Consider the following 21,723-nt stretch of genomic DNA (forward strand, 5'->3'; position numbering starts at 1 on the left):
CTGCCTGACCTCATCTGTCAGCCTGTCCATCCCCACTGCAAACAAGCAGGGCTCAGAGCATCCCTGATGTAATCCCACCCCTACTTTGAACCCATCTGTCACTCACTGCACACCTCACCACCATCCCTCTGTTCTCATACATGTCCTGCAGCCCTTCACATACTCTGCGCTTTGCTCCTGACGTATTCATGCAGTACCACAGTTTCTCTCTTGGCACCCTGTCATACGCTTTCTGTTGATCTCCAAATACACAGTGAGGCTCTTCTGACGTCATCTACATTTGTTCATCAACACTCTCGAAACAAACATTGCATCTGCAGTGCTGTTTCTCAGCAGGAAGTTGGATTGCTGCTCACTAATCATCACCTCTCTTCTTAACCCTTTAATGTCCTTTGTATCATATTTGATACGAGTTTCTGAGATCTGTCTCTCTGATCAATACCTTCCATAATTTCAAAATGTTATTGACAAAACTCTTTGTTTGGTCTAAAACTAACATTGTTGTTAACAAAAAAGTTGCCAAAAATGCCCAATGTATCAAATGTGATACAACAAAGATATAATAAATACATAATGAAAATACATCTCAGAAAACATCTCAGTTCCAAAAAATCTAAATTTTCTGGCTATTATTTGATGGTTTGGATCTACAGGGTTGAGCTAGTATGACGGGCCCGTCGGGCTCTGTTTCACTCTTCTGTACCACCTTTAGAAGTCAGTCCAGCAACAGGCATTTGAAACACGAGCAAGACCGGGTACTTTTCTTTCAAAAGAGATGTTTAATGAAGGTTTAAATTAACATGGCGGGACTCGGTCAGAAACCTGTGTTGCTTCTGACTCCTCAACTACATAACCACATATTTACAGTGTGCCGGAAGCCCAAAATACCAAAAAGCACATTAGAATTTCTATATTCTTTTAACATAACAGTATTTGTGAATTTACATAAAATTATATTCTTAACAACAAAAATGTACATTTCTCTTTTTAACCCCTTTACCAGTGCCAATAAACTGACCCATCTTTAACAACTCTTTGCTACATCCTGGTGTAACCTTCTTTCAACCTTACTGTTCATGCTGGAGGGTGAAATCTGAACATTTTATCATCTTACCTAACACAACTTTAGTGGGTATGTGTGTGCATTGTATCAAATCAATAACAAAATATGAGCACGTCTGGGTCAGAATAAAACAGAGCTTTTAAAATGAGATTTTACAGACCGTTCAGTTTGTAAAGTCTCATTCTGTTCCTACATTATAAACATTCTCCTATCTTAACACACTGTATACAGACAGGAAACGCATCATTAACTGATGTTCATGGACGTAGTCATACACATCTGTGTTTATCAGTAATGCTTTGTGGCCTGAAAAGCAAACAAAGTATTAAAAGTCTACTAACACTCTGCTTCTGGGCACTAAGTTAACTGCTTTGAGTGCAAACTAAAAGTTGACTCAGATGACGGCATCGACAGTTTTGTCTCTTATGTCGATGAAACAGAGAGTGAACAGCAGCAGTCATCTTCTCAGAGAGGATTTCAGTTGAAAGCAACAGCACGCGTTGTGTTTGTGACAGTGTGGACACTTACATGTGACGTGCAGGTAGAGTGTCGTGGTGTCGTAACCGAGCGTGTTCTCTGCAAACGCCGTGACACGGAATATTCCGGCAGACTTGTAAACGTGCTTGATCCCTTCCTCGGTCCAGCTCAGATTGGAGTATGAAACTGCTGTGCCGTCACCAAAATCCAGCTGGATGTTGGTCCGCAGCGAGTCCCCCTGAAACACAGCACACCAGCGTTTCTTCAAGCTATAGACAAACACTTTTACTGAAATGAGTTTTGCAATGTGGCTGCTTTACAGGGAAGAGCTGCACTGAAGAGATGGAAAAACAGAAGCCACGACAATGTGAGTGATGCAGGCAGAGGTAACATTTCTAACACACGTGCCTCCTGTCAGGACCAAACCAGGGGATATTTCCCTTCCTAGGCAAACACATAAACCGCAACACTGTGGAGCCACTACAAGTTAGATACAACAGTGTGGCTTTAATCTGATTTTATCAAAACAAAGGCATCTTAAACCATACCTCAAACTTAAGGTGCATGAGCACACTGAGAGAAGCAGCATTTTGTTGACCAGACGCAAGAACGCAATTATGCAGCAGCATGGTGCAAAGTGCTAAAAGAGATTGTGAGACTAATAGCACAGAATGGTAACAAAGTATCAGCAGGTGAGGTTATTTGCGCTTTAACACTGACCAATCACATCCAATTCATGGCCGGGAAGCAGGCTGTGAGTGAGTCAGGAGAGTCTGCTTCCCTGAGGAGAGAAGGCTGGCATGGGGCGGATTCAACGAAAGCCAAATATAGCTCATTAATCTAAAGCACTTCAAGTATGCTTGTGAGGGCAAATTCAAAGTTCTAGGGGCTTACGTTTCAGTCTGTTCTGAAAGCACTTGTAAAGAACTTGTTTTTTGGTGAAGTCCTAGGTATAAAAGATGAAATGGAACAACTGACATTTTTATATTGTGCTGATTTAATGACCCCTCAAAGTTCTTTAAATTTTCATTTAAAGACAGTCCGTCTCTGTACACATTAAGTGCTTTAGCTCATACACATAGCCATCGATGTGAAGTAGATGATAATTAACCTACAATGCAAGTCTTTGAAGTTCGTGGAGGAAAGTCATGCAAACAAAAGGAACACACACAAACTTCATGCAGAAAGGCCCCACCCAGGGGACCAGGAGCCTTTCTGGTGAAGTACACAATGACCATGATGCCATTAGGATGAAGAAAAGGAGATGAGCTTCAATAATAATTATACATGAAATAAAAGTTTTAACAACCTACTAATAATCCAAATAAAAAACGGTGATTATGATTGACCGTGGACAATAGTCACATGATTGAATTTCACTATTTGCATAAATGAGGAGAGAAATGCTTGTTGCTGTGTGCTGCCATACGACACACCCAGTGGCTGAATGAATGGAAGTGCCCAGCATTTCTGGCAGCAAGATGTCAGCAGCAGATCCTGTAAAATCCCACAGATCAAGCTGACCAGCTGCACTCCTCAAGCCACCTCAGCGATGCTCCCACCAGGCTGTCTGGCACTGATGATCTGGCTGTTTGAAAAGTTGCTTCACATCTTTTCACCCAAACATGATGACTAAGAGAACTGATCCAATATCCACTAATCTGTAGACCTCGATATCTACTAACATGTCAATCAACAGTTTTGGTGCTGCCACAGCAAACGCCCGATCCCCTCTGAGCTTACGATTAGTCCTGGGCACGCTCAGGAGGAGCTGGTCTGCCCACCTGAGGGACCGCGAAGGTATGTATGGATGAAGAAGCTCAGAGAGGTACAGAGGGGCAGCATTGGACAAACATTTAAAAACAAATAAAAGCAGCTTAAAAAGGATCCTAAATTGCACGGGCAGCCAGTGAAGTGAATATAAAACTGGGTGATATGCTCGCATCTACGAGTGCCAGTTAAAAGACGTGCAGCGGCATTCTGAACTAGCTGCAGTCGAAAAGCAGAAGGTCGACTCACCCCATAATAATAATAATCCAGCCGTAATCCAGAAAGTGCTTAATTTTGGCCAGCTGCCTCAGATGAAAGAAACTAGACTGTACAACCGACCCGATCTGGCTTTCAAGCTTAAGTTCAGGATCCATTTTAAAACCCAGATTAACAATCTCTGGTTTACAGAATGATTTCAGGGTTTGCAAATCAACACACTGAACAGCAGTGGAGGCAGGTCTGAACACCATTACTTCAGTCTTAGAATCATTAAAACAAAGAAAGTTTAGCGCCAACCAGGACTTGACGTCCTCCAGACATGTTTGTAAAGATTTACAGACGACACATCTTTCTTTTTAAGAGGAACATAAATCTGCATAACAGTGAAAAGAGAGTCTGTGTCTCCTAAAAATTGAGCCCAAGGGAGGTAAATACAGTGAAAACAGGATGGGACCCAGAATGGAACCATGCGGTACTCCATGAGACAGCGGAGCACGGGAGGACTCACAGTTTCCTAAGTGAACTGAAAAGGTTTGATTTGTTAAGTAAGACCTGAACCATTTCAGAGCCACACCTGTTACACCGACACACTGCTCCAAATGCGAGATTAAAATTTCATCGTCTTCAGTGTCAAATGCAGCAGTTAAATCGAGTAAGATGAGCCTTTCACCAGAATCACATGATAAAAATATATCATTAAAAATTCTTAAAAGTGCTGATTCAGTGCTATGCATTGCTTTAAAACCAGATTGGAAAATCTCCTGAATATTTTGCGCATTCAAGTACGGGATCAATTGGTTACTTGCTACTTTTTCCAAGACTTTAGATAAAAAGGGCAGCTTAGATATTGGTCTAAAGTTTTCAACAGTGTTTGTATCTAGCCCAGGTTTCAGGCCTCACAGCACGGGCTTCATCGTTCAACCAGGGTTCAAACTTAGTCTTAGGATGCCTGATTTTTAGAGAGGCAACAATAGCCAAGGTATGAAACCAAGAACTGAGTTCCTCTACGTTTTGGAGTGTGTCAGGAATAGAGAACTGAGTATAGTAGGTGGAGAACTGTGCTGCAGTGAAAGAATTTAACAAACGAGATGGCTGAACAGGGACATGCCCCCTGAATCCATTTCTAGACAAAGAGATGTCAAACAGAACCGGCATCAGAGAAAACAGGGTCAGAGACTTTCAGATTAAAAGCAGGCAATGCGTGCACCAAAACTAGATCGAGAGTGTGGCCACACTGTTGTGTGGGTGCAGAACATTGAACTAAATTAAAAGAATCAGTAAGATTCAAAAAGTCTTTAACCATGCGCTTTTCTAGACAGCACGCGTGAATATTAAAATCCCTGACAATAAGAAAGGAGTCATATTTTATCGTGACTTCAGTCAGAAATGCAGCAAATTCCATTATAAAGTCCTTACTGTATTTTGGGGCCCTGTATATTATTTTGCACAGTACAGGGGGAGAACAGGCTATTTCAAATAGCAACAGCTCAAAACTGGAAAAATAAAATTTGAATGAAACCTGTTTACACCTGTAGCGATTTCTGAAGATGGTCGCAACTCCTCCACCTCGATCAGATGTGTGTTGGACATTAAAAGAGCAGCAGTCTGAAGGCAAAAGTTCTGGAATCACCAGCAGTTATCCACGTCTCAGTTAGGCAGAGGTTGACCTCAACAAAACACTGTTTCAGGTATGTTTGAGAGCTGTCAGCCTTTCTTTAGCTTCTTCTGCAACACCTGCCCGATGTTTAAACACCACCTTCTATTTCCAAACCTGAAACGGATTCATGAGCATTCAAACAAAACAAGTTCAGTCAGGAAATCCAGTGTGATTTGTGATCTTAGTTCACAAGAGATGGAAGATAATTTTCAACTAGTTTACGTGTTCTTAACTTAAACACTAACTATGCCTTTTTATACAGATATACTTTATATAACTTAAGTCGACAGCAAGATTACAAGGTTGCTCATCTTTGCATTGTTGGCACAAAACAGCTTTATAGTACATAAAAAGGACAGGACAGTCACTATATTGTGTCTGTTTACTTCCAAGTATTACTTCTAATGACACAGTTTCACAAATGTTCTTTGAATCATTTCTCTCAGATTAAGCACTAGTGTTTACTCTCTTCATGTCACTGCTTCCTAAAGCTTTGTCTGACCAGTTAAGCAGAAAGACTAGTTTTACCAAACAATAATTGATGCTCTTTAATTTGCTCAAATTTAGCAAATAAAGAATTCATTTGCAGAGCAAACACATAAACATTCTGCTATTAAAGGTTGAAAAAAGCTCTTCGAAGCATCTTTGCAGGCGGATGATTTGTTGCAAGTTAACTCAAGAATGAAATGACTTCAAAGTTTTATTTATTAATATATTAATCATATTGAATTGTATAAAAGTGCTGTATATAAATTATTTTCATTGCTTTGTGGCACGTGCAGCAGAAGAGGAGAAAAATAAATTTTGTATGCACATGTGAGTTTGTGTTGTGATCCCGCCGTGTTTGCCTTTGCAGGATGTGCGATCCTTCCGCTGCCTGCACGGTTTCCTCTGAGAATCACATCTGGCACCGTCGGTGGATAAACACACAGCGCAAGTGTTGGTGGCTCCAGCTGCCACGGCGACCAAACCTGAACTCATCCTCTCAGGCCTGTGAAGTCAAACTCCCAGCCTCCCCTTGGCACACTGTAGCACAATACAACTGGGATCTTAATTTGTAACACTGCATTAGCATGCCAGCTCTGCCAAAACTCACATTAGAACCAAATAAATTCATTGTTCTCTTTCCTGCTCCTTTGCTCTTCCCATCCCTCTCTACCAGTCACTCCTTTGTGTGCTTGCGTGTGTTCAAACACAGGAGGTTTGGTGGGCTTTGGGGCATTTTTCATGTCACTCTGTCTGGAAAATGAAATCTGTGATATGTGGCTGGAGAGAATAGAGAAAAGCTAAGAACAGGGTTTGACAGCACGGGTATTGTTTCCAAGTGTAATGAGCTGGCATGCAAACAAGACTCGAGCTCGGTGGTGCTGATGTCACTCAGCTCTTCTCGGCGTCTGCTGGCCATTCTGTTCACGCTCCTCGCTGTATCAGCCACAGCGGGATTCACTAATCTGCATGAGAGTGATGCTGACCCGTCTCTCTAAATGTCACTCTTTGTGTTCGTGTATCTCTCAGGGTTGAGCAAATCCAAACACATCATGGCTGGAACCCTGAGACTGGGTTTGCACTGAAACAGCTGCTGTATGTGGACAGGGGTTTGGATACATGAGACCGGCATTTGTTCAGGTGTGTGTCAGACCTGAATCTACAGTATCAGCGTGCTGTGTGACAATAAAAGCTGTGAAGCGTTTTGGAACATCGCCCAGGCTATTTCTGACAGCAGAGTGCACGTCATGTTCCTCCTACAGTGGATTCATGTTTGCACTGTAATAATAAGACTGGACAAATTCTAAAAATGCCAGTTAAATAGAAAATATTGCTAAACTGATTACAGCAGGGACGACTGCGAGGAGCGATAGAGTTTTACATTACAAACAGAGCTGTGAGGTGACAGGTGTCACTCCAAAGCTCCAAGAATCCTTTCAGGTTTGTTTTGGTTTCACAAAGCACCAAATGTATAAAATGTTATTTAAATAAATAAAACTGGTAAAGACTAAACAAAGGAACAGTAGCATCGTAGCATCATTCCAGAAAAAATGATTCATTCATTTTAGTCCTGAAATACAATCTGAAAGTGATGCTACTAATAAATCCAGCTGCTATTTGTGTAAGCAACCTTAAAATCAATCTGTATAGACGATGTTAATGGAAATCATTTGGTAATGACGGTAATGCATAACATGCTCTTAGCGTGGGCGTTGCAGAAACTACTAATAATGCGAGCGATCGGTTATTTCTTCATGTGCTCTTTGTTTCACAGTAACGATAACTAAAAGCATTAAAGTGCACAACAATCAGTCCAATCACTGATGCCGAGTGATGGATGTCATGCATATTGTGTCTGCTTGTGAGAGGTCCGAATACGAGCAAGAACAAGTCATCATGATCTTCTCTTAGTCTGAATTAAATTAACTCTACACAGGAAGACAATGTGTCCGTGTTGTTTTTGTGTAAAACACTATTAGAGCAACTGAAATGAATAATTTATTTACTATAACAACAGCAACTTCTTCTGCTGCCCCCAAGTGGTTAGAAAAAATAAAAAATAAAACAAAAACAGTGAATGCAGGTTTATTTACCATATTAATATTTTACATATTTATACGTATGGAGATCATTACACAGATTGTTGTTGAATGTGTATTTTTTGATACTAGCTAAACAAGTCAGGGCAAGTACTCCAATTGTTGTGACTACACAGAGCTTCAGAATGAGCACTGCAGTTAATATTTTAGCTGTAAATCCTCAGTAGTCGTGGCTGTCATGTTCGATATTCACAATGTTTGTTGGCAGGAGATTCATCTGGCTTTTCCACTGGGGCAGAAATGGATTTTGCAAAAAGATAACATGAGCGAGAACAACCGTAGAACATTTTCTCCCAAATGTGACACGATTGTGAAACAGAGAAGTGGCTGATAAAAATTCAGACTGACAAAACAAGTGTTAGGCAGATCACAGGGAGATTATATTAACCCAGAAGGAAACACAGTGTGATCACTGAAAGCCACTTTTGGTGAGAATTGAACTTTTTGTAATGTAGTGATGGATACATCAATACAGTAACCAAGGACGAAACTAAAACTTTATATCAAGCTGACACAGAGTTTCAAGTTTTTATATCTTATGGGGGCAATTAGAAAGCTGCAACACAACCTAAGCAGTTAAAGGAAACAATGAAACTGAAAACAGTGGCTCTCTAACGCATGCTGTCACCAATCTGTCCTCTCCAACTTAAGCACAGACCTGGCAAAGCCTGGGTCGGAAAACTGAAGCCAAATCTGATTCATGACAGCAACCAAGAGGGATGGCAGTTTATCCAGTCAGTCCTCACTTTGTGCCGCCATCTGATATAATCTGCCACACTATGTTTTATAAATCTAATCAGTCAAAAAGAACCCAGTTCCAAAAATATCGTGTAAAATGCACTGATTTGTAAAACTCATAAATCCACATTTTATTGCCAATAGAACAGAAAATATATCAAATGATTAAAGTGAGACATTTTACTATTTCATGAAAAATATTACCTCGTTCTGAATTTGATGGCAGCAACACGTCTCAAAAACGTTGGGAAAGGGTCAACAAAAGGCTCAGAAAGTAAGTGGTACTTTGCTGGATGAACGTTTCACAACTAATTAGATTAGCTGGCAACAGCTTAGTAACTAGACTGGGTATGAAGAGAACACATTAGACTGTTTCTCAGAAGCAAAGATGGAAGGAAGCAACAAACTGCATCTAAAAAGGATGGAACAATTTCAGACCAGTGTTCCTTAGTATAAAACTATTTGGATATCTCATCGTTTTCAGAGAATCTCTGGAAATCTGTCTGTAAGGGACAAGGTTGAAAATCAATATTGGATGCCTGTGATCTTGATGCCCAGCGTGCCATGGAAATCACTGCATGGGCTCGGGAGCACTTCCACAAATCCTTTCCTGTGAACAAATTCACTGTGCCATCCACAAATGCAGGTTAAAGGTCCATCATGCAATGAAGAAGCCCTATGTGAACATGAGCCAGAAATACTGCCAACTTCTCTGGGCCAAAGCTCATTTAAAACGAACTGAGGAAAAGTGGAAAACTGCTCTGTGGTCAGACAAATTGAAATGTATGATTCCTTTTGGAAAACATGGAAGCCACAGGCTCCAGACTCGAGTAGAGAGGGGCCATCTGGCTTGCTATGAGTGGTAGTTCATAAGGCTGCATCTCTGATGGTATGAGTGCATCACTGCCTATGGAACGGACATCTTGCACATCTGGAAAGGTATCATCAATGCTAAAAGGTTTTAGAGCAACATGTGATCCTGTCTGTGAAACCTCTTTTTTGGGAAGTATTATACCTCATACTGCGTCTATTCCAGCAGCATGGCTTTGTAGCTGTGTAAGCATCTGGGTGCTGAACTGGCCAGCCTGCAGTCATTTCAGTTCAATTCAATTTTATTTATCCAGCGCCAAATCACAACAACAGTTGTCTCAAGGCGCTTTATATTGTAAGGTAGCCCCTACAATAACACATACAGAGAAGAACCCAACAATCATATGATCCCCTATGAGCAAGCACTTTGGCGACAGTGGGAAGGAAAAACTCCCTTTTAACTGGAAGAAACCTGCAGCAGAACCAGGCTCAGGGAGGGGCGGGGCCATCTGCTGTGACCGTTTGGGGTGAGAGAAGGAAGACAGGATAAAGACATGCTGTGGAGTCCAGACCCCTAACCAGCTGAAAACATCTGGAGCACCATGAAACCAAAAGCAGCAGCTGGAATCATCGGACTAAAAAAAGTGCTGAGTTTTTGAAGGTTTGAGTGAAGGTATGTAGACTGTTGTTTGTGATTGTGTGGGTGAAGGCCCATAAATGTCCAGCCTTTTCAGAAGATGGTAATCAATGAGATCGCTGCAGATAGAAATTGTTTATTTTCGAACAACACAGTGGAAAAAAATTAGACATAGCTTCCACGTCTGACAAGGGAAGCCAATTCAATACAACCTTAAACCTGCATTCTTCCTAATGGCCAACAGAGGGAGACTTCCCTGGTTGCAAGAAGACTGTCACTTGTTCTAGTCCTCACTGAATGCAACATAATGATTATCTGCAATGATCCTAATTAGAGTCAAACAGGAGGATGAAATAGTGTATCCTTTAGGGCAGCCCTAGTTTGTGGGTTTAAAGTATTCACGTGGGGATTTTTAATAAATAACTGACTAATAATTAATTAATTAAAGATATTTTTAGATCAGGCTGACCTGAAATGTGTCAAAGAGTAAAAATAGCTCTTAAGTGGCCTGTTTAATGTTAATCTTCATATCCCAGTTAAAATGAGCTTTGTACCTGCTGCATTTAGCATGATGTTGCTGCTGCCAAGTGCAATTTGTGTCAAACTCCTGCAGTTCTCTAAGAATCGTCCTCCGTAATAATAATTAGAATGCACACAGTACCCACTTATCTCAAAGTCAGGACAATGTGAGCTGTTTTTTGTTTTTTAACAAATGGCCTGTAAATGGTAAATGGCCTGTATTTATATAGCACTTTACTAGTCCCTAAGGACCCCAAAGCGCTTTACATATCCAGTCATCCACCCATTCACACACACATTCACACACTGGTGATGGCAGCTACATTGTAGCCACAGCCACCCTGGGGCGCACTGACAGAGGCGAGGCTGCCGGACACTGGCGCCACCGGGCCCTCTGACCACCACCAGTAGGCAACGGGTGAAGTGTCTTGCCCAAGGACACAACGACCGAGACTGTCCAAGCCGGGGCTCGAACCGGCAACCTTCCGATTACAAGGCGAACTCCCAACTCTTGAGCCACGATCGCCCCTAGATTAAATCTTAAACAATCCTTCATGAACAGTTTAAGAACAAAAAAATCACTCTGCTAACAGCTGACAACTCAACATAGTTACTGCGACGTGTAGACGGCTGCCTAAACAATGCAAAATCAGAAGCGATGCGGATCTGATCATCCACCCAAACATGTTGATTATTTAGTTCTTTCTAACCGTCTTTTTAAATATGGATATGAGCCACAGGGTCTTCTCCCATTTAAAATTGTATGCCATTTGCTCTTCCCAAGAAATACAGCCATCGCAAGCTTCATGAATATAAATTAAACTTTGAATTCATCTTGAGAATTTTCTCAAATAGGGCTGATGCCACAAGGATTCTTTACCCCCGCGCTTCTCTTCTTCTCTTTTATCGCATCGTTCTGCCACCCACGTCCCTTCCTGTCCCCCTCCTCTTTCCATCACAGAAATCCACTCTTTATGAAAGAAAACAGGCGTCCATTCCTCAACTTATCACGCAGTAATATGACAACTGGGGCCGGACCCCGGGGGACGCGCACTTACCTCGAGCTGTTCCCGCTGTGGCAGGAAAACACTCCAGTTGCTAACGCCGTAAAGCCTGCAGTTATTATCCACAGACCATATACTGCCTGAGACACATGTGAGGCAGTTTCCTCGTGACCAGCCAGTGTGGCAGACCTGGCTCTGAACACAACAGCTCTCGCTCACTAACAGGGTCTCCGGTGAGGTCCTTTGTGTCTGCCTCTGACTCAGAAGTCTTACGCTGCACGGGAGGTTTGGAGGGATTTGACTCTATTAAACCTCAGAGTGTTTAGAATTCAGTTACATTCCTAGAAAGTACTTCAGGATTTGTGCTTCGGGTTTCAGGGAAGCACGATAGTAAGTGAACAAACCCGCCTACAGTGCAGCTGGTCCTACTGCTTGCTAGGAAGTAATAAAAACACCAGTTTACTTTATGTGTCCTGACATCATAAAATATTATTTGGACACGAGTTTTAAATAGCAACACAAGAAATCACTGATGCATCCAGCTGTTCAGCACAACCATTCAACATAGTTTAGTTCACCAGTGGACGAGGAACTGTGTCGTCAGTGCGATTATGATGCTGGGTTTCCCAAGTCACATGTACCAAATGATCCCACAATATGGAATTCCATATGATTCACAATTCACCGGGTGTCTAGTGCCACTATTTGTAAATCCAGGCATTGTAAGCACATTTAGGCTAAAAAGAAAACTGACATTGTTGTGTTGTATACCAGCGGCCCCCAACCCCCGGGCCACGGACTGGTTATCGTTAACTCTGTTTCCCCCGGGTCTTTTCTCGTGTTGTAGTCGTGTCTTATCTTGAAAGAAATGTTTGCGCGTTACCATAGCGACCAGAGAGCATTAAGGGGCAGAGAGGAGGATGTTACTCTCAGTGTTGTTGGTGCATTTCAGGAGGACGCTCCTAATAAAGTTACACAGTGAATTTGCATTTATTATTATTGTTACGGCCCTGGCAGGGCCTCCTCCTGAAGGTGCCTGTGTGGGCGTGTCCCACTCCTCTTCTGCTGGAGGTGCCGCCTTTCCCTTTTACACAGCTGACTCACATCAGTAATTAAAAGTATTTAAGCCCAGGGAAAGGTGAGCTCTGGGCCAGAGTGTCATTAGTGTGGTTACAGCTAGTTAGCTGAGTGTTTGCGGTGTTTGCAGCTAGTGAGCTGCACTCTTTTTGACTTTGTACTTATTGACTAACGCTTGAGTTTTGTTTGTTTCTTTAAATGGTGATAGCGGCTTGTCTGTCTCCTTTAGTTAGTATTAATAAAAACTCTGTAGTTTAACCCTTTTGCCTCCTTGACTCCTTTTTCTGACCCGGACACTTTTTGTTACTTCCCCCGCACCGCCTGGACCCCTCAGGGGAACGTAACAATTATATTTACAGAATACCACAGTTTTTGTCTCGGTCGTTTCATTTTATTTTGTTGTATTTATCCGCGACACCTTAAAGGCCGGTCCATGAAAATATTGTCAGACATTAAACCGGTCCGTGGTGCAAAAAAGGTCGGGGGCCGCTGGTCTACACCACTGCAGCTGAAGTTAAAAGCACAACTGAAGGCTCAGTGTGTGAGTTTAAGAGTGTTAGCATTGTCACCAAGTCATATGATAAAGTTACTCTATAAAAATACACAGTCATGGTTGAAGCATACCCAATAATTCCACATTTAGTAGCAATAACTTGAAATAATCTTTATTCTACTCCTTTGTGCAGTAAATTCTGAACACTTTAAAACATTACTTCAGTTCATTGAGATTTGCAGGCACTCATTTATGTGCAGCTCTCTTAAGGTCCTGCCACAGCAGATTGCCTCCCATTTAACTCGTGAATACTGCATAGTTCATGGGCTCAACTCAGTGACTGAAAGGTACCCGGGTCCTGTGGTTACAAAACAAGCCCAAATCACCCGCCCGCCATGGCTGCAATCACAGTTAGTATGAGGTGCTTGTGCTGATATGCTGTGTTTGTCATGGCCAAACACGTTAGCTGCCATGTTCTCTTTAGAGAAGAAGCTTTCTCAACCCTTCCAAACAAGCCACACTCACTCAGTATTCTTCTAATTGCACTTTCTTAAACTTCAACATTTAATATAATCGAGTCTTTTGAATTTCTCTGATTATAATACAATATGACCTTGGGGTGAATTCTCAGAGACCTTTGTTCCAGGAAAGATTGTGGCGTTGTCTAAGTGCAGGGAGTGTACTTAGTTTTTCCCACCATGTCAGTTAGAGTCCTCTAAATAATTCACTAAACTTTTTCATTACTGTATATATAATTTTGGAAATCAATGATTTAATTTAAAAAACAAACAAACAAGAAAAACAATGAATTTAAAATTTTATGTAAGTTGATATGTAGACAAATCGAGAGAGCAAATAATAGATGTGGTTCAAAACAAAAGAATCACTGTAGTATGAGATGTGTTCAATATACAACATTATGAAACTTTGAATTTACAGTTTCAATAAAAAAACTTTGATTTGCATCCCTCCCTGCAGCACTGCTGCAGCTCACTTCCTGTTTAAACATATCTGGTTGTTTCTGGATAATAATTCTGCATTGTTTTGTATTTTTTAGCATTTTTGTGGTGAGCAAGTAGCAACACTGTCAGCACAGCGTTGCTTTTTAAATCTTTACCGGAGCTCTCTCTAAAGGTCTTCCTTTACTGACCTTTATTGGATTCTTATGATAATCAGACTTTTTATTTCAATTTAGCATCGGTTTTTTCCAAGCAATCTTACACCACCCATTCACAGACAGAACTGCCAGTTAAAGTGGGTGTCATACAGGCAACCAAACTGAATACGATATCGAACTGTGCAATCAACATTCACTTCATAATAATGAGTTCAAACATATAGCGTGCATATTGCCTACCTAATTAAAGAAGAACAAGATAATTTATATAAAGTTGTGAAGAAAGTGGAACATTTTATCCCTTATATGGTCCAAAGCACAGATACAAATTCATTATAACTGCAACTTCAAAAGATATTAAGTATCCAGAACAGTTCACATGAATGTGTTTTTCTGCCCCCTGGTGGCCAGAATTCTGTTATTGCAGCTTTAAGCAAAAACTGAGGTAAATAAATTAGCGTTGAAGTTGACAGGTCTGTAGCCAGTGGCGTGTCTAGAAAATTTTTGTTGGGGGGGCCAGGTAGGGGCACAGATTTGGAGAAGGGTGGCAGATTTAATTGGCAGATAATGTTTAAAAAAAAAATTCTACCAACCCTTAAGCATAATTCAATAATCCTATAAACCTAATAACCAAATGCACTTTTAACTCTTATTAGAATGAGATTTTAACCACTACGGTGCAAAGTTTTTAGATACTGCGTTGATAAAGTACAAGAGATACAATCAGTGCTTTGTCAGTGTTTACTCAGCATTCAAGGACATCAATATTTGCATAGTATTTTTACTGACATATACTGCACATATGTTTTGGGCAAAAACATTTTTGAAAATTAAAATACGAACATTTGTAACAAACAATTGACAAATTAGCCAATGCCAATGCAAAACTTTATCTGCCTGTTAAAAAAAGAAGATAATCTTCTCACAAACTGGTGTTTGATTTTGAAACAGGAAAAAGTGGGGAAACAACTGAAAAGACGAACATTTGAATAAAACCTGAAAGCAAGTAAATACTTTCTATGCTGCCTTATGGTAAACTTTGGTAATATTGATCAAGAACAACACTGGCTGATGATGAAATACAATCAGCTGGCATGGTGACACTGCCAGTATAACCTGCAGGGCTGGACTGGGACAAAAAAATTGGGCATTTTTACTACAGACCGGCCCACCAGGTAGTAAAGCCATAAAGACTTTGAATGAAAACAAATGCTGTTGTGACAGTGATGTACAGTCTTGTTGGTATATGTATGATTTCTATACATTTTACGTCAGATAAAAACTTTGGTTGTAAGATTTAGATAATTATTTAATAAAAACTAGGTATTTTAAATGAGAATAAGAAAGAAAAGTATTTCTTTGTGCCCCCCTCTCCCTGTTAATGTCCTACCTGCCCCCTGGCAAAACTTTCCTAGACCCGCCCCTGCACAGTTACCAGCTGTCAGCTACATAAAAAAGGATCCTGGTGTTATTTATCTCTCAGAAACAGTTCATAACTTCAACTCATTCATGTCACCTAAAAGGTAAACCTGTTTCTCCATCACCTGTTCAGCTCTGATGGTTCAGTAAGGACATCTCCTGGTTTCATCTTCATGTTTCCCTCTCACCACATATCTAAACAGACATCATGACCAGCAGCTTTACAGCTGTGGCTCCAGCAAACATCAGCTGATACTAGAAATTAATATTAAATACATTCTAACAACAGCTGGTCAAGCTTAAACGTGCTGCTGTTGTTTAGCGCAATATCTGCTGGTTTCCTCTTTCTGGCGCAAAGTGGGCGATAAACAAACAAGAGAGAAAAGCCGATCAGCTGATCATTGATCAGTTTCATGATTGAAGTAGCAACAGGAGAGGCAGGGGAGAGAATGAGAGAAGAAGAGGCAGCTGTGCAGCATAAACACAGAATAAATCCAGCTTTGTGTCTTTTTTCCATTCTAGCTAAAGTCCGGGACAAACTGCGTCTCTTCTCAGCTCAATACGAAACGTGTAATATTTTCTCTGAATGAGGGACCATTCCATTTTTTTAAGGAGCCGTTGGCAACTCTACTAACTAACCTTATGAATAAAATAAAGTTCACTATCAGTAACATCATAGCACCCAGCTGTATAAAAACTCCGTCAAGCTGGCTAGAACGCAGTATGAGTTATTGCAACTGACAGTAAAAAGTCAGCAACATGAAAATAAACTCCACCTAAACTTGGTTCATATCTGACCCAGATAGACTGCAGGTCATAACTTCTTACCTGAAGTTCAGTTCACCTGACACTCGGACTGGCGGCTGTCTCGGGTCTCTCCTCCTGCCTCCCCTTCCCTCATCCACCTGCTGGCCTCTGTGGAAGCCCCGCCATAGCCACCACCAAACAACTGAGTTATTTTTACACATCGACCTGCATCTGGCCAATCCACCACCTCTCATTGTTCATGCCGTTACAAAAATAAATAAAAAATAAGTCACTGGGGATATGCCCGATGGCCAGTCCAGCTATGTTAACCTGCAACCAAATTTGCAGCTCCATACAGCAATGTTACGACTTAGATTATATCTTATAACGCATAATTCTTATGTTAGCTCCCCTCAGTAGCATACTGTCTGAAATATTCCACAGCTGCAATAATTCTTTAAGTGTTATTTTTTCCTTGGGATTCTAATTTCACCGAAGTTTACTAAACTCAACAAACTTAATATTACTTACCGGGACATTTATTCTGTCCTCATTTTCTTTCACCGAAAAATTGTGTTCCTGCAGTGCCATCTTTCGCGCTTGGCTCTCCTACCTTTGCTAACGTGATGCGCATAGCGCAGAAGCGATGCTGCATTCACTTACACTCGGATATCTGAGCGTCACCGTGAAAACATAATCGGACATTTGATATTTGATTGAATTTTATTGTTTTGCCTTTGGGGTGGCACCTGGGGTGGCCAGTCTGGTTTGGGGGGTGGCCTGTGCCCCCCCAGGCCACCCCGCTGGACACGCCATTGTCTGTAGCTAAATGTAGATGTATTTGTTCTCACCTCATCCAAATGCACCATGAAGGTGACATTGCTGCCCAGGCTGGCAGTGAGTTTGCCATCTTTGGTGGTCAGCAAGAGTCCTTTCGGGGGTCTGTTGGGACACTGCTGCTTTCTGGGTGTGTACAATTCCTTCACTCCTTTCGTGCAGTTGTTCAGCACCACTTTGCGGTACCTTGGGAAAGAAAAGTATTTTATCCCTCTATGCTGCATGAGCTTTACAGAGAATTTTGTTGAACTAAACAGAGCACAGCTGTTGTGTCTGAACAGGCTCCCAGACAGGATGACAACTGACAACACAAGCTGTGTCAAAGGCTGAGACACCATGGAAGCTTAATCATAGTGGCAGTGAATAAAACACTCCCACTGTGATTAAGCTTTGCAAGGTGTCGGTCCCCGGGGCGCCTCCAAACTAACAAAAAGGTCACATCTCTGTGACATAACAAAGGAAAATGGATTGTAATGGAAAATGTAAGATCACGTCAAAAATGCAAATATACGACTTTTCCCAATTGAAGTATTTGAACATGAACAGGATATATTGCAGTGGTTTTCCATTTAAGGATCTGCCAAATTACTACCCTGGTCTCAATCATCAATTGACCAGATATGGTCAGTATTCACTGATTGATTGGTGGCGTTTAGTAACCTCACACAATAACTGTGAAACATCCTTCTTCTTTCAGTGCAGTGGATTATCCGCCTTGATCTCACCCTGTCTCTTGCATCCTCTTTTGTCGATCCAACTCTCTCCATATTCTCCTTCAATACATCAATGTCTCTTCTCCGAGGCCTTCCTCTTTTCATTCTGCCTCGCAGCTTCAATTTCAAAATCCTTTGTCCAGTATATCCACTAGTCGTCCTCTGTACATGTCCAGAGGATGTTTACGGTCAGTGGTTTTTTTGAATTAAAGAATAAAACAATCTTCTTCTGGGAGAGAAAGTGTACGAGCAGTAAAACCGACCCGTGCTTCACTGACCTCAAAGGTTTTGCTGCTATAACCTAAATTATCGTGTTCTAGCTGCAGATCTGATAGTGCCTTTCTTTGTCTCTCTTTATAGTTTTAATAAAATCACCTTTTGGAAAATGAGGAGAAATTCCCTTTGCAGTTATCCTCTAAAATGACAGAGAGTGGACCCCAAACTCACCAACAGTTTATGACCTGTGACGAACATGACCCCAATAAACAGCTTCATCTATTAAAGCTGCATAGTCCCAAATTAAAACAGCAACAGAAAACAGAGACAAGAAGTCATTAGAAACCAACTGACTGACATGTAACAAGACATAAAACATTTCGAATAAAGCACCTGTGAAATATAATGAATGGTTTGCCTCTGGGTCCTGTGAGCACCAGAGTTGGTAGGATTAAGGTTAATGTTACTGATTTCAAAGCTCTTTCCTGGACATGTTTATGAGGATAAGCCGAAGCTTAAATCCCCACATTGGGACCAGATTGTGAACATCGGCTTTCTGCTCCACTGATCATATTAAATCTATGATCCCTATCTGATATGAAAACACATCCCACTGTGGAAAAGTCCTCTGCAAAGACCTGTTTGTTCACAAAAACATTTTACATAAATGTGCGCAGCATACTGTACTATATTCTTTTAAATGTGAATTAGTACTAAATCCCACAGTGCTTACCCCGTGCTGTTGAAATAGTTCTGGCCTTGGCTGCAGCTCCTGGACACGGTGGAAGGATTGAACCAGAAGGCTGGCTTGCAGTTCCCGTCGCTGCTGCGCTCGTATCCATAATCACTGTTACACAACAAAGAACATCCACACGGTACCTGATCAATATCAGCATGTGAAAAGGGACTTATTGTCCTGCAGTGTGTTCCCCATTTACATCTTATCTCTGTTCATAGCTGGTGACCAGGGGCCTGTCTGACACAGAGACGCATCATTATTAAGTATTGATTAAAGCTGCTGCTGCTCACGAATGTACCACAGCAGTGTGAATCTGTGGGTGTGGAAACACAATGTGCAGGCAAAGGTTTGCCACCGTCTTTAAGGATGACTGACTCTCAAGTTGCCTGTCAATGTTCCCAGTCAGGACATGATTTACATGTAACAAAGCAAAGTAAGCAAGTGTCCACTCTAATAATGCTCACGACATTGATTTATTAATTAGTTAGCAATGCAGAACAAATAAACAAAACTAACAAGCCTGTCGCTGACTAGTCCAGTATGAATGTGTGATTACAACAGTGTGAACTTCTCATTAGCGAGCTGCCAAGATTGATTGGATACACAGGCGCATGTTGGCAAACAGGTAAAAGGTCGGCACAGAGTACAGCCTAGGACAAAGGATGTGCTTTATGTTCAGAATAACACTTTTGCAGTCAACAAAATAACCATGTAATGCATCTTAATACATGTGTAATAATGAGAAGGTCAAAGCCACTTTCATAGTGGCGCATGGAGCCAGGGGCCGATTAGCTTAACTTAACTGGAGCGGAGGAGGCCGAGGTAGGGGAAATTACATTGGCTCTGCCTAATGTTTTAAAACAGCATAATCCTGTTAAGCCTAAATAACTCCCAGTATTACTATTTACATGTTCAAGATCCACCATAGCTAGGCGCTGGGGGACAGAAGTCGGGTCATCTTTCTATAGCCACCAGTTGGCAAGACTTGGACTTAAGTAAGACCAGATGTCCACTGTGCAAGTTTTAGTATATATATAAGGCTACGTTCACACTGCAGGTCTTAATGCTCAACTCCGATTTTTTGATCAAATCCGATTTTTTTGTCTGCTCGTTCACACTACAAATAAAATGCGACAGCAAACGCGCTCTAGTGTGAACCAAAGCAGCCGCATGCACAAAAGAAGACGTCACACACAACGCGCTCTGTTTAGACCCAGAGCAACAGTATCGTTTGACTGATGGCCCTTAACTCATTCACTGCCATTGACGTCTATAGCCGTCAATTGCAGTGAATGAGTCAATGGATTTAACTCATTCACTGCCAATGGCTGGCAGTGAATGAGTTAATATAAAGACTTCGGATTTTACGTTTCCCAATTTTTGCTTTAAGTTATTTTGTTATTTACATAATAATGTAAATAACCTAATAATGATCCTTATTGCTGTTTTAGAGAAGCGGTGCTTCAAAGGATAGCTGCAGATTTCTGTCAGAATCTGCAGATTATGCAGTACAAAGAAAATGTTCACGTTGTCTTCCCAACAGTTTCACTGACATCTACACTGGATGGCCAGGAGGCGTTCGCGATGTCTTCTCTGGCGCTGATAATCGACGTCTGTCTTGTGTCGGTGACGTAAAAGACGGATTTAATGCGACATAACCATCAAACAGCAGTCGCTTTCTGAATCATCGGATATGTATCGGATTCAGTACCACATACGAAAGTGACCCAGATCGGATTAGAAAATATCGGATTTGTGCCGTTCACACTGTCACACCATGATCGGATATGGGTCGCACAGGGTCAAAAACATCGGATTTGATGCGCTTTCGCCTGCAGTGTGAACGCAGCCTTAGTCTATCCTGACCTTGGTAAACACTTTCCCAATGAGTTCATGAGCTCAGTCATTTCAGGGTTTGGGGACACGAAGAGTTCCAGTTAAAGGTTTTAGCGTAAGTGTGACTTTAATCAGCATTTTGTTGATTTTCATCAGGGATTATACTCGACCATTGTCCTTTATGAATCTTGAATGCTGACTATGTTTCACAGTTTAAACACACACACACACACACACGCACACACACACACTGCTTGTATGAGTCATGAGCTTTCTTTTTCAAAGCATGATCAGAAGATGGATTTAGTCATCCTAAAATCTCATGTGTACCATCAGCCCGTGGTTGGTCTGCTCTGCTTTTTATGACACAAATGAATCATAACAGAGTCAGCTTGGAACAAACCGAATGAAACAAATGAAACAAAATGAGCAACTGCTACAAGATTCCAGATTTCCAAATTTAGTTCAGGAAACTTGTCATCAGGCAGTAAAGGAAACTTGGGATTTGACTCAGTGTTCGGTGCCAGCTGGTCAGTATGCAGAACACTACGTGCACAATAGTTTGCAGGCATTTTCAACTGATTAATATAACGTTAATAAGTACGCACTTAGCTGATCATTGTGCCAGGCAGACTCTTCACACCTTGAATTAAGTTAAAGGATTTGGACTTCAATTCTGCACTGATGGGTTTTTAAAACTCCTCGTTTCTGAATTTTAAGTATTCATCAAATAATTCCCCGCAGAGAGAAAAACAGCAAGACAGAAATTAGACTAAACAAACAAACAAACAAACAAATGAAAAAAACACTAAAAACTTTCGACTAGTTCAATAGGAACCAATTAGCACTCACTCTCTGCACATCTACAAACGCTATTTACATAACTGCTGTATGTTGAAATGGTTTTTTTTCCATTCTCTGTCATTACAAGATAAAAAACACAACCGCTTAGGATTTGCATACAAATTGAAACTATTTACACGCCCACATGGTCTGAACAGAATTACGAGCACGGTGAGCTCAGACATACGGAGACAGACATTATGAGCA

At 41.2% G+C, this 21,723-nt stretch overlaps 1 protein-coding gene across 1 annotated transcript in view; it reads right to left on the reverse strand.

Moving 5' to 3' along the window:
- Nucleotides 1–21,723, reverse strand: part of sorcs3a (sortilin related VPS10 domain containing receptor 3a) — a 240,240-nt gene that overhangs the window by 31,083 nt on the left and 187,434 nt on the right. Inside the window, exons 17-19 of the mRNA XM_014411902.3 lie at nt 18,832–18,945; nt 17,184–17,355; nt 1,592–1,778 (exon numbers count right to left, since the gene is read on the reverse strand). Coding sequence (XP_014267388.1) covers nt 1,592–1,778; nt 17,184–17,355; nt 18,832–18,945 — 473 coding nt within the window. The remainder of the gene's footprint in view (nt 1–1,591; nt 1,779–17,183; nt 17,356–18,831; nt 18,946–21,723) is intronic.

This window comes from Maylandia zebra, linkage group LG6, assembly GCF_041146795.1.
Source record: "Maylandia zebra isolate NMK-2024a linkage group LG6, Mzebra_GT3a, whole genome shotgun sequence".
NCBI lineage: Eukaryota > Metazoa > Chordata > Actinopteri > Cichliformes > Cichlidae > Maylandia > Maylandia zebra.